The 14,188-nt window shown below is 36.1% G+C and overlaps 1 protein-coding gene across 37 annotated transcripts in view; it reads left to right on the top strand.

Annotated features, from left to right (window-relative positions):
• Positions 1–14,188, top strand: part of RIMS1 (regulating synaptic membrane exocytosis 1) — a 417,183-nt gene that overhangs the window by 91,405 nt on the left and 311,590 nt on the right. For 24 of the 37 annotated variants that reach the window (XM_077782342.1, XM_021553838.3, XM_021554103.3 and 21 more), the window contains one exon: positions 6,241–6,353. The exons of 9 other annotated variants lie outside the window; for them this stretch is intronic. In XM_077782342.1, coding sequence (XP_077638468.1) covers positions 6,241–6,353 — 113 coding nt within the window. 4 more of the 37 variants (XR_002467639.3, XR_002467641.3, XR_002467637.3 and 1 more) reach the window with 4 other exon arrangements.

Genomic DNA, 14,188 nt, shown 5'->3' with positions numbered 1-14,188 from the left:
TAGAAGCTTCTCTGTGGATCACCCCTGAAGCTCTTTGAGAAAGAACTGAATGTTGCATCATCCAGTTCAGGTTTCTATATCTTCCTTCTGGACTGAGTTGTGAATCTCAAGATGGCCACCATGCCTCTGTGTGTACTGAGAGATCCAAGCTCATCTCTCAGTTTGAAAATCTAACCGTGTGCCTTGCCCATGCCTGAGTTATAACTGGGAGGAGGTCCAGAGATCTATCATCTCCCATGGAAAGGAAATCCATGCACACAAGCTTGAAGTATGTACAGCAGGTTCTGGTCAGGCAGAGCAGGGTTCAGAACCATCCCCCTTACAATTGGTATGTTGCCATTATTTTTTGAAGTTGTCTACTCAAAGAAGTCATAGCAAGTTCTTCATCTTGGCAACAAATTGATTTTTCGGTGTTACTTACCATATATTTCAGAACATTTATCTGCTCATGATTTTGTATGCTTTTTAAATTTCATGGTAGCGTTTGCTGTGAATTTTTAAGGCCACGAAACCTTTCGAAAAGATAATTTGTGTGTACATACTGCGAAACTCATCCTGAAGGATCAACAGAAATAAACTAGAGACACTCAGTATTATTTCTGAAATGGATCATCCTGGTCCAACACCACTGTGACTTTTCTGTGCCATCTCTGCACTAGAGAATTCTCCTATCCAAAACTTGTTGCTGCTTTATTTCCTTGCCTTTGTTATGGACATAAGTTCTGCCTAGTTTCTTCCTCAACTGCCACTTCTCAAACCAGATTTTTTAAAATTATTTCATATATAATTCCTCAAACCAGATAGTTTTTATTCCCCTGATTCCCATTCACAGAGGATCTAAGTTGCTCAGACAGATTAATCTCCTAGATTTTGTTGTGTAGAAAGTCTGTGTATCTGCTTCTTGATGGCAGTACAGCTGTAGCTGTTTGTCACTGCTCAACCTTTCTTCTTAATATGAAGACTGAAACTGAAGAATAGATCATACCTCTCTTGTCTTCTGGAATAAGTGCAGTCCTCTGTTCCCTTGCCTGAACTTGAACTGGTTTGCCCCAGAAGCATTGTTATTATGAGATAAATTTTAATTCAGCTTACTTTTCAGTAAATTTTTACTTTCTTATGTAAGAAATATTTGTGTTATTTTAGACTTCTAGACCTTTTCTCTTAAAGTTTGCATCATAAAGGATGGATGTGTGATATATTCTGGAGTTACAGCTATCTGAAATCTTGATGCCAATTTCTTCCTGTTATGTAGCTTACTCTGGCATTAATAGTGCAGGTAAGACTTGGAGACTTTCCAAGTCATACTGTTTGCCTGCACTTCCTCTTTCTGTCTTGACTATCTGGAACAGAAATATGAAGTGCCTCAAGAGAGGAGTCTGCATTTGTTGCAGACTTCATCATTACTGAAAATGGTATGGCCAGTGCTAAGACATCCATAAGTTTTCAACCATCTGGTAGTTTCTACCATCATAGTCTGGCTATTAGTTTGAATCACAGACCATGTAATGTCACCAGTCATTCTGGCATTGAGCCTGTATGTGGCTTGGAGCAAGAATGTCCTTTTAGAAAGGTATTTTCACTAATGAATGCAAGGGATGGAAATTTGTTCTTGGGCTTAATCGCCTGACTTTTTAAAGCTCTATCTTATTACTTATCTGACTTGCCTACCCTTTTTTGAAATGTATGAAGGGATTCTTATTAGATGTTATTTATTGACAAAATACACTGTTTTCCAAAATTTTGAGAATGCAGCAATATGAAAGAGGTGGATATATAAAGAGTTAGACCTCAGGAATAAGAAAACTAGAACTAGAGAAGGCAGTTACAGCATTTTTGTGGTTTCTTGCTAGTTCATCACTGCTGCCTGTTATACAATCCTTATTTAAATGATCCCACATAAGTTTCATACATTATGCTGTTAGCCTATTAGATGGCACCATGGTTTGAGGCATCATGTAATTTGGGAATTTTTGCATCTAGCATGGGGTTTAGACTCCCTCTTAAACCTTAAAGAGAGAACTTTATACCTTAAAATTACTTCTGTTTCTTTTGAACTGGCCACTACTATTAATGCTGCTTTTGTAGCTCTCAATGACTTTCACAGGTTTGGTTTGTTGTTGATACTAATGCAAGTTTAATTTCTTTTAAAGTCCTATTTCTTGAATTGTTAGATTCATATTCTATGGATAACAGAACTATGCCATATGACACATTCTGTCAAGAAAGATTTTATTAAAGAAAAAAAGGAAAACTTTATTTGCCCTACTACATCTGATATATTAGTATAGTACATTGATTATTGTTGCATTATTTTGTACATAATTGAAAAGGTAGCATATATTCTAAACATTTAGGATTCTAGCCAGTTCTAACGTCTCCCTCAGTTAAACATCATTTAGGGGTTGAAAAGGAATGCAACTAGCACATAAAATCTTAGTAAACAGGTGAAGTCTTAAAAATATTAAGTTTTTATCTCCTTTAATAAAAAACAACTGTTAGTCTGTCATAATTTTATTTGAGGGTAGGCAAGCTGAAAATATGATTTGTAGCTATTTTCTTTTGTTTATTCCATGCCTCTTTCAAGTAGTGTCTTACAGATTTGCGTATTTTAGACTAACCCCAGTTTTATTGCTGAGTACGATGCTATACACTATGGAATGGTCCCTCTGGTCAGTTGGGGTCACCTGTCCCACCTTTTTCTTCTCACAGCCCACTTGGGGACAGGGGGAAGCCAGGACAGGGCAGGGGACTGCAGCATGAGGAACAGAGAAGGCCTTGGTGCTATACAAGCAATGCTCAGAATTGCTAAAACACTGGTGTGTTCTCAACACTTAGTCACAACTAGAAGAACAGGCAGCTCTGAAGAAATCTACCTCCATCCCAGCCAGTCCCAGTACACCTGGGATTACAGGAGTCAGATGGGTTTATAAATAGATTAATGGAATTGAAATACAACATTTTGATTCCATTCATATGTCTGTCTTTTCTCTCCTGCATGGCTTGATTGTTTACGTACCTCATTGTTGTTAACCTTCACGTGGTTTTTTAGTAGTAAGCTTTGGCTATAAAGTTGCACTCTTTATTTAAATGGTCTGATCAATGAGTTCTCTCAATTACTTTTACACTGAGTGATCTCACATCTGAATTATCAGCCCTTTAAGACATGAGAGTTACAGCTCTTTGAAGTGTGACTTCTGAGACCAGAGAAAAGCATGTTGACACAACTGATATTGATTGTAGTTGTACCACTATTTTGAGGCACTTATGGTAAATCTTCATTTTTTAAATTCTAGAGCCACTCTAGAGTTGAAAGGTCTTGGGATTACAGTGCTTTGATCTGTAAATTACTGTGTAGTTCTACCTCTCAAGACCTCCAGGAAAAGCACTCTGTAAACAGTGATGTCCTAAAAGAAAGTAGATCCAAATTTTTCTAAGGCTACATACTTTTTTGTCAAGTTTTTTTTTTACCTGTGGTAACCAGCCATGTTCCAAAAAAGCAATGTGATCATATGGTGTTGTTACCTATGGTTGTTGCAGTTTTGCTAATGTGCTTTGCTCCTGTGTTAGACTATTTTGCTTCTCATGATTAACATGTAAAGGTTTTTCCAAAGCCACTAGTCAGGCAGATAAAATTTTCCATCACACAACTGAGCTACATTCAACATATGCTCAGATGTGCATGGTAAATAAAGCTAGAAACAACACAGTTGGATTTTCTAGAGTAGGTTCATGCAACTGAATGCTTAGAAATAAGTTCACAGCTAACTGGTGCTCAATTACATTTTACTTCACGCACAAAATAAAATTTCTCCATTAGAGAATTTAGATTTACTTCACAGTCCTCATTAATTGTTCTCACATTCTTTGATATAGTCATATATATATATAAAGGAAAACCAGTAAATAAATGTGTTAAGCTTAAGGATTTAAGCATAACAAAAATCAAGAATTACAGAATTAAGATTGAGTCTTGACTGAAGTAACAACCTCTGAAATAGCATTAAATTACATAATAGAATATTCTTTCCTGGGTATAATAAGTAATACAGGGTAACATATCATATATATTATTTAGTATAGCATACAGTTGACAGGTTAAAGGACCTAAAATTCACACAATGAAAGAGTTATGTTTAGAGTAACTCTAATCTGTGCACCATCACATGTAGGGTTAAATTTTTAAAGGGGTCTCATTTTTTCCCTCTGATTTCATATCCTCAGTCTATTTTATGCACGTATGATAGGATTAAGATACCCTCTTTTTTTACTTCAGTCCCTAATTGATCTATCTTAATCCTTTCATATCTGTCCTTAAAATAAGAGGCCATCTTTAAAAATTTCACCTAAAGTGCTCAATTTTGCCTTCAGATACCTCCATGCAACTTCCATTGAAGTAATTGGAGCTGTGCCTGCATATCTGATGGTGGAACTGGACTCATTGCAATTAAGGTACACCTTTACTGGCATAATTAGTCATCTGGAATAATTGCTGGGCCCAGTGTGACATTCTGCTTGTGCAGAATTTGCTAGATTGGACTCTATGGGAGACTGAAGATAATGCTAACTTTATTCCATGCCTTACATTTCTAATTGTAGCAGAAGTTTAATGTAGTTTGTTGTATCTAATTTTCTTATTTTTAAATAAGAAATGTGAAAGGAATTCACAACGATGCCTTTGTCTATATTTTCATACCCAACCAGCACACAGATATTCTGTCATTTCCACGAACATGTTACAAATGGTATGTGCAGGCACAATTGTGATTTGTGCAGTAGCTTATAGATGAAAATATTCAATCCTGAGTAGTGCTTTGTTTTTTTTTTTTTATTTTGGCCTTGTATCTTTGTGCTGGCAAAGCGCAGACAAATAAATCTGCAAATAATTCCACAGTGTATAACTAACAGCATAAAAACCACACATGAAAACTTTAATACCTCTTAATTGAAAATACATAGAGTACTTATCCTCCAGTAATTTAAAATTATCTGTGTTTTGTGATTGCAAGTTGATTACAGGCAGCTTTAATATAGGTGTCTCTCTCCTGTCACTGGTCTGGGGAGGGGCTCTTTGACTTATAAGAATAGTGGTTTTGTAGAATAATAGAAATCCATGGTTGGCACAAAAGCAGAAGATTTTGTGGAGGTTGCCTCAAAATTAAATTTGTGACACATAAAAAATTTCAACTTAAAAAAGTTTTTCTGAGATGCTATAACCTGTTAAACCACAATGAACATAGCGAATACTCCTGTGATTTAGAATAGTTGCTGATAAATATTTGGGTATAGTTCTAGAACTGTTAAAAAGCTAGTTTTCATGGTATTGATGTTACCTGCATTGCTTTGAATTTAAAATGCTACAAAGTTTAAGAATAGCAGAATATCTAGATCCCCCTGAAATTATTTGCTACCACAAAGGTTAAGTTACTTGGAGGAAGCTCTGGCCCAGGGTTGTTTACAGCACTCTCTCTGTTAGTGCATGATTGTCTGCCTGTGGCAGGCACAGCCAGTATGAATTGCCATAACTTGTTCAAATTGAAGATTATGCTCTTTATAACACCACAACTCCTTGAATGTCCAAGATATCTGTTTTTAAAGAAACACTGCTATATGGAAGTTGAAAACAAAAGAACAAATAATTATTTGAAGTAAAGGTGATCATTTCAGAACAAAGTAGTGATTTTAAAGGAGGTCTTGTTAAAAAAACCCAAACTACTAGAAAAGGACTGTTGTTTTGACATGACTGATTGAATGGAGAAATTATTCTTCTCAAATAGTCTTAGCTATGTTTCAAAATCGTAGGAGTTATTAATTTAAAACAAATGTTAATACCTGTTTCACGCATTACTTCTTAGAATGCTACTGTAATATTTTCTACATTTAAAAAACCACATGCTTAGATGATCATGGATTTACATCCCCTGCATCTAGAATATTTAACAGGTGTAACATTCAGCCTGCCACCTAAATTTTTTCACTCTTTTCATATCTGTTGCACCAGCTTGATTATGTGTAGAAATTGGGATGTCTGCCCATTTTCAGGTAAAGACTCTTGCAATGAAAGTGGTTGATTTCTTGACATTAGTGTTCCTTTGTTCTGTGCTTACACCCTGCTTGTTCTACATGTGTGTACATTTCTTTGTTTTGTTGAAATGGAAATAAGCTAAAATTGTTGCTAAACCATTTGTTTTCCCCAAAACTTTTTCTCTATTTTTAATTGATTTTCATTGTGTGTTTTTGCAGCAAGCTTAGTAGTGGAGGAGCGAACGAGACAGATGAAAATGAAAGTGCACCGTTATAATCAGACATCAGGGTCTGGTTCTAGCCAAGAACATGAGCGTGAGCAATATACCAAGGTAAAGTCAGTAGTCTTGGAATGGTATTTTGGCTTGAAAACTGAAGGCATAAACTTGTTTATTTAAAATATTATATAACCTTCAAGAACACTGTATTTTAAATCCTGACAGAAATGTCTTCAAGTAATTGCTTTTTAGCAGTATTTTTGCCCCCATCTGATGTGGATTAGAGTTAGTAATTGACATCAACTAAAATGAATCTGTCAAAAAAATGCTTAAAAACATCAAGAAATATTTTCAGAAAGAAAAATTTCAGTAAAGAAAGAATGTTCAACAGCTGTTAAAAAGAAACATCACATCTAACTTAGGAAGTCCTCAGACTTCCAATCCCTGGAGTTTGGAAAAGTAAACCATGAAAAAGTAATTTGGCCCTTGTTGCTGTCTGATGTGTAGAGAACTAGAAAGAACTAGATCCAATCCCATGCAGATATTTTCATATTTGTATCATGTTTTTGCATCCTAATAATGTTAATTTCCTTTCTTGAGGTACATACTGATGACTTCGATTTCCTTTTCTAATAAAAGCATAAAGAGTTTCTGTGATAATGGAATATATTGAAATTATGTTAACGAAGTTGTGTAGAGGGATTTTGTTTTATTGATAAAGCTAAAATGGCAGTTCATAACTTTGTAATTTAAACTGTATAGGGTTCCAAGCAAACTGATGAAAATGTCTTGCACATCTTCACTCCTGCTTACAATTCAAGCTGTGAGGAGCTGGATGCTCCTGGAGATACAGGTTAAAATAATGTATAAGTGAGGTACTCATCTAAAGCAAAACCACAAATTTACTTAGGAATGGTTAAATGGGAAATTTGGCAGATAACTTTTAATATTTAACAGATTTGAAGGATTGGTTCAAGACCTTGTTGTTGTAAAATATGCAGACAACTTTAGTAAGAATTTAAATGAACAATTCTCAAAAGGAAGAGAAACAAGGCTTTAGGTCCTCAAAGGCCAAATTGTAGGATATCAGTGCTGTTAAAAAAACTTAACAGCTGGGGTGGAAATTTCCTATGAGATCCTCTATCAGAAGCAGGAATTTGTTTCATTAGAACAGCTCATTTGCTATTGGATTTGCTGTTACCTTCAAAAGAGATCCACTCAGGGCAAGAGGGCATGACGCAGTGCGTTTCACTTAACAAGGTAGGAAAAAATAGTCATAATAGAGTTAATAAAATTTTCATTAGAGAGAGGTAATATGCAATCTGAAGAGTTTTGCCAGGATGACCAAAGAGCTTTGTTCAGAGTCAGAGGCCAGGTTTCTGAGTCAGATTATATGTGCTTACAGATTGATTGAAATTTTTGTATTTTTCATTTTGAAACATATTTTTTGATCCTAATTCTAATATTTATGATAGCCATTGTTTTGGCCCTCAATATGCTTTTCTTATTTGATTAATGTAGATCCAATGTATGGTTAAATAGTTGTTAGAAAACATCAACCTGCAATGTTCCAAATTTATCCTTAAAACCTTGAGCTTTTCAGGATCTTCTTTTGGTTTTAAATGCATGTGGAAATCAAAATGGAAAGCATGATGAGTACTAAATCCAAAAAACACTGATATTATTCTATTCAGAATTCTGCTTCATTCCACTATGGTGATAGTCATCACTTTAAAAATGTTACCAAAGTTAACCTTATGCTACTGTCTTTCTCTATCCTGAGAAATGGTGAAAGAATCAAGAAAATAACCGAGACAGATGAAGATTTGTACATTTAAAAATGTTGTACGTTATATCACCTCTTGTGGTAAAGCTGATGACTGAGACTTCTCAGAATCAAAGAATGCACCCAATCTCTGCTGCCAAAATTTGGTAAAAGTCTTCAAAAGCTGCAGAAACAAGACTTTAATTTTTAAGAAAAAATATTAAGTGGCATAATAAGCATTCTGGAATAGAGAAAAATAAATATTAACTGACTATTAAAGAAATAGCAATTGCAAGTAGAGTTTTTGTCTCTTTAATCAGAATGCTTCTTTCTTTCCCAAATAGCAGTGTTTGCCCACTGCTCTAGAAAATAAATATATTTATTAATTATACTGTGCTGAACATTGGGAGAATAGTCCATTCTGCATTTCAGAGCAATCAGCTCACATGGATTTGATTCTTCCAGTATTTTTGCATTTGCAAATATGCTTATTACATATGAAATTCTCTAAACCATTCAGAAATTTTTCTTCTGTATGGGACTGTATCTTATTTGCAACAGTTAATTATGCATATACAAAATAATTCCTGAAAGTTAAATAAGTTTTCTTTTAAACAGAGATATTGTAATTGGTCCTTTGCTATTTTCAGTCAATTTTTGATGCATTACAGTTTTGGAATTTCTCCCACTCAGTTTCCCAATTTTCTAGTTTCAGTAAGCAAGAATTAGTTTTCCAAACATGCACTATGCAGGTTTCCATTTTGAACATCCATTAATGGATTTTAAATAGGTAACTGCCCTGAAACATTTGTGTACATCTCCATGGCTGTTCCACTCTGTTTTGAGACTTTCAAAGAGTTCACATCCTTATTTCCTCCAAGTGCAGCAGAAAGACTCCACAATTTTTTTGCAACAAAAAGTTTAAAGAAGAGCTTTAAACATCTGCCTTCTTTCTTATATAAAGGTGAGGCTGTAGTGGCTAGTGTGCACATATTTGTGCTGTTTCAGTTCTTGAGAGGATCAAAACATTTGGTGGCATAATTCTGGATTTGCACAGAGGTGAATTACATTGTAACTCAATTAGCCTCTTAATTCAAAATACAGTAAGATTTTTTATTCCAGATGCCACATACAGCACACAAACACCATGCTTGCAGCTGCTCTGGCTTAACATTTTTTTAGAAGTTCTGTTTATTCAAGAGAGTTACTGATTAGAACACTGTAGTATGTACTTTAAAAGGATATCACTCTATATTTAGATGCACTACCAACTTAAGACTGTATGTGATTGAAAAGCATTTAGCTTTAAAAGTGTAATCACGGCATTTGTTCAGAGGCACTGTGGATTACTCTGTCTTTACTCTTATGTATTAACACTTAATGTCTAAACCCAGGGGCTGGGTAGGATACTTGGGCTAATAGGAGGCTGATTATGTTAAGTTCTACATCATACTGGCTAAGGCATCTAGGGCTATATATAGAAAATGCTTTTGGACATAGATGTGGCATCTTCTTTTGGTCCCCTTCACCCACCTTGAAGAAAAAAATCTTTAATGTATGTCATATTAAGATGGCAGTCACTCCAGTACTAGCTGGATATCACAAAATTTAGCGAGTTCTATTCATTTGACCTGTGGGCTTCACTGCAGTTTCCTCATGGTTTGACTTGCTCATTTTTACTGTTCCCTGCTTGGAAGTTGAGCAGTGTTCATAGGAGTTGGATACAACTGTAGGAAGAGTTCTTTAGACTCACTGGTTCTTAGAGGCCTCTGGACTATGGCGTGAGCTACTCCTAAGACAGAAGCTGGTGGGAGTCAATGGTGAGTCCTGAACACCCTAAGGTGCTCCCTGCTAACTGCTGGACTGTGAATGCCATCAGCATTCAGAGGAACCCCATGTGAGCAATCATATAACTCAAAGTGCTTTGTGCAGGATTCAGTGTTTTCTGAAAAAAATTCCCCATTAGACTGCCTCAAAAGATAGCTGTGATCTCAAGACTTGTGTAAGTCCCTGGAAGAATCTGTGCATCTGGTCTGTGTTTCTCTTTCCTCACATTAATGAACTCATTTTAAACCCATTTTATTTTCTCATTTAATTTCCTCATTTTAAGCACATAATGAGGTATATATTTGTCAAGTTTAGTCACCTGAGGCTTTTTTTGCAGTCAAAAGACAGCACACTCATTTAATTTTCAAAGCTCTGAATTCTTGTATTCTTCATGGTTTTGGGAGTTAAATCTAGGAATATACTTTCATACCTTTCATTAATATGAAAGATAATCCAGTTATAATGGACTGTTAAATTACTTCTATGATGTGTCTTATAATCAGTAAAATTGCTAACATTGTTAGTCACGAAGGAGCTGTAAAATTATTTGTGAAATACACTCTTTTAGCTTGTGTCTATGCTCTTCCCATTGATGTTAACACATCTGCAGCAGCCCCCTGAATAATCAGGCTAGTCCAGAGATCCGAGCCTGTGAGGGGAGGAATATCAGGAGATAGTAAAGATTTCCAAATGAGGCTCTTACCCTGAGATATGTTGGTTCAGCTCTCTTTATTCTGTGATGTCCTAGGGTTAAAAGAGGGGCAAAAGAGGACGAACAGGAAATGTCAGGGGTCTATATAGACTTTGGACAGGGTGGGCTCCTCTGTCTCTCTGCTAACCCCGTTGGGGCAGGAAGGAGGGGTCCAGGGATATCTTGATCAGAGTCACAGGGTCCCGGGGAAGGGGGAGTGGAGTGCTCATGAGCTCACTGTAACACAGTTCATCATACCCCATTTTTCTCCTTTTGCTGGTGAGCAAGAAGCCACAGCTCCAGAGGTGGTAAAGTGAATGGAAGAACTGCATTCCAGCTGTTTGTAGATGTCTGTTTTTGTAATGCAGGCAAGGAAAGCACAGATATTTTCAGCATTTAAAACTAGCTGCTATTAATTTTTAAAAAAACAGACCTACTTTTTAGTAATTGCTATTGAAGTTGCTGCAAACTTCAGCGACTCGTCTAATGTGATGAATAGTACACTTTGGAAAAGAAATGTTGCATAAGCTTTAAGATATAGAGTTGAAAGAGAAGTGGTTGCCCTGAAAATATACTTCATTTTGAAGCTTCAAAACGATGTAATGTTTAAATGTAAAATGTCGGGGAAACTTCTCGCAAATATATGTGCGGTTTCAAAGAGCAGCAGTTTTTCACTTTACAGTAGAACTTTATCATATTATTTTTGAGCCCATTTGGAAACCTCCATTGCAGGTACCATATAAGAGGATCTTAGCCCATGTTATTTTTCTTCTGAATTATACATTCAGGTGTATTGTAGCAGTAAAATCTCATTTTAATGAGCACTGCCTTGTGGAATAGTGCTATTTACTTCTCTCTGTATTTGAAGGGAAAAAAGGGTAACTTCAAAATTGCCTTAATTTTGTTCATCTGTTAGCTGAGATGCCTATCAGATTGTATCAGAGATAGGTAGGAAATCAGTAGGAAAACTTGTACACTTCCTGTAGAAATTGGTGAATTAATTAGAAGCAGCAGGTATAAGAAGGAAAAGCTAAATCCAGAAGTAGTAGTAGTAAAATATAACTCTGTAGTACTCAGCATAAATTTTCAGTGTCACTACTTTTGTGCTAATCTCTGTTTCTGGAGAAAGAAGGCTTTCAGTTTCCTGGGAATCACAGGCCTGGCATACAGCATAAAGGGATAGGAAAAGCTCAGCCATGCCATGAAAATCTCATTTAGGAAGGGATGCTCCATGTTTTTTGCAGTAGCTGTGTGATTGCAATACAAGGAAAGTAGAAGATATGGATTCAGTTTTTCCTTTATGTCCCTTCTCAATGTAAAATTCTCTGTTTACCAACATATGTAAAACTGTCTTTTAAGCCAGTCTGATATCTACAAAACAATTCAATTTTTCAGACTGCTTGACTATTGGGAGCAAAGCAGAGTGAGAGTATTTATGTAGCCCCTACTTACAGGATGATACCTAGGCTGAAAACCCCTGCACCAATAAATAGTTTTTATATTGATACTGAACAGTCAGTTGATGAGGTTGAATATCTAAAAAGCCACTGATGCACAAACTGGGCTTCTAACTTCTCTCCCAGTATTCTAAGCAGTAAGTTGCACTACCATGCTTGATGCTCTCTTGCCTCTCCCCATCTTTCCCAGCCCACCTAGATATGCCATGAAAGGTGGAACAAATTCAGTACAAGTGAAACAGAGGGTCTTTTTCAATACATACCCTGCCCACCTGTTGAATTATAAGTTGAATGCTAACAGCCAGACTCAGGTGTGGCTTGGAACAAAGACCAGCAGCCAAAACCTCCCTCAATACGTAGAAGAAAGGCTTCCAGCAGGCAGCTTCCAGAAGTCACTGCATCTGGGCTTGGTGCTTCTCTGGTGGGGGAGTCTGCCTTCTCCAGCAGCACGTCCTGGTTGCTCAGGAACCACCTAAGTCTTCTACCACTGCACTGTGTCCACTCTCAAACCAAAGGCCACAAAGAGAATATGGACTTTTTGGTGAGGGAGAGAAGTAATTGGACATTATAATTACAGAGAGAAGAAGTCAGATTGTCTTCAGCAAATACAAATAAATCATGGAGGTATTTCTGAAGCAGTTTGCTACTATACTTAAGAAAACTGATGCATTTGAGATAGATTGCTTGGTTATATTTTAAACAAAGAATTTTTGAAACCTCAACTTCAAAGGAATAATTTTTAGATATAATCTTAATATATGGGATGGGTGAAATCCCTATTTCACTGAAATCACCAGAAATTTTATTATTTGAAGGGATGATTTTACAGATTGCAAATCTGTTTAGGTCAGTAGAAAGCCAGATCATTCCATGTGTTGAGATGGTTTTCATATTTTTACATGTCTCATTTAGAGTAGCTTGAAGGATTCTTTAGGAATTCTTTAGGTATTTTGCATAAAACATCATGTCTGACTTGAGACTGGGGCAGTTTAACTTACACTGGAGAGAACTAACCATTCCATTTTCTAGCCTCTGAATGTTTGTATTTACCCTAAGTAAAAATTTTTCAAACTTGTATTCTTGCTTTGAATATTTTTTAGACTTTAGAAGGAAAACATGATATCCTATTATGAAATAAGTCCAATAATAATTAGTATGCTTTGTGTTTCCATTTTGGAATTACCGTTTTATCTTGCAGTCTGAAGGATAGCAATCAGCAAAATTGTTTAACAGAGTCTACAAACCATTAACAAAAGGTGATATTAATGAACATATTAGCATATCTCACCCCATTGGGCATTTATATTCCATAAAGTCACAAGTCACTTGCAAAGAGAACTGATAAATTCCTGTGTAGTTGAAAGTATTTTTGAATATCACAGTACTTGATGTACCTTTCTGTTGCCCGTTTTCTTAAAGTTGCCTTTAATAAACCAGAGCTTAGTCTCCTGCAGATGTTTTTACACAGCCACTGTAAGGTCCTCACAGGTCCTCGCAAACTGCTTAGAGTTTCTGCTAAACAGTGTTCTAATGCACACCTGAGAAATACAGTGAAACAGTAAATTTATGTAACCTCCATTTGTCTTGTAGATTTCTGTATTTACAATTGGAGCTTAGAATTGCTTTACTCCTTCCCCTTCTCTACTCCTAGTGACTTCCTCATTTTATGTTCAATGTTTTACCAAGAGGTTTCCAAGTGTGCACTGGTGCAAGATAAGGTAAACCTGGCTTAAGGAAAGGAGACCTGATACATCCATCTGTACAAACTCAAGCTTGTGTTTGCCAGGATTTGAAATTAAGTCATGGCATTTGTTGAGTGGCTCAGCCAGAAGCCCAGTCCCAAGTCAGAGTTTGTATATTCACAGTCAGCCACAGATTTGTGTATTATTCATAAACAAACTTTTATCACTTGTAATTTTACAGAGCACAGATCTGGCAAATGAACTCCCTAGAGTCTCATGTCAAAAACTGCCTAGTGATCCTATGTTTTAATAGTTTTCCCATAATATACCATGGGAAGAATGCCACTGGTTTAGTTGCTTTCCAGCCAAGAGTACCTTCCTGTAATGACAGTGAGTTTTAGTTTTGTGAGCCTGAAAACTATTTGGTCCTCATATCTGTGTGAATGAAAGTTTAGGTAAGTGTGACATTGCAAGGGTTGAAACTTCCCTTTGCACCTCTGACTGATGATATGAGCAATAAGAGCATT

The sequence above is a fragment of the Lonchura striata genome, chromosome 3 (genome assembly GCF_046129695.1).
Source record: "Lonchura striata isolate bLonStr1 chromosome 3, bLonStr1.mat, whole genome shotgun sequence".
Lineage (NCBI taxonomy): Eukaryota > Metazoa > Chordata > Aves > Passeriformes > Estrildidae > Lonchura > Lonchura striata.
Note: the sequence above shows the minus strand (reverse complement) of the source record. Positions and strands in the feature narration are given on the sequence as shown.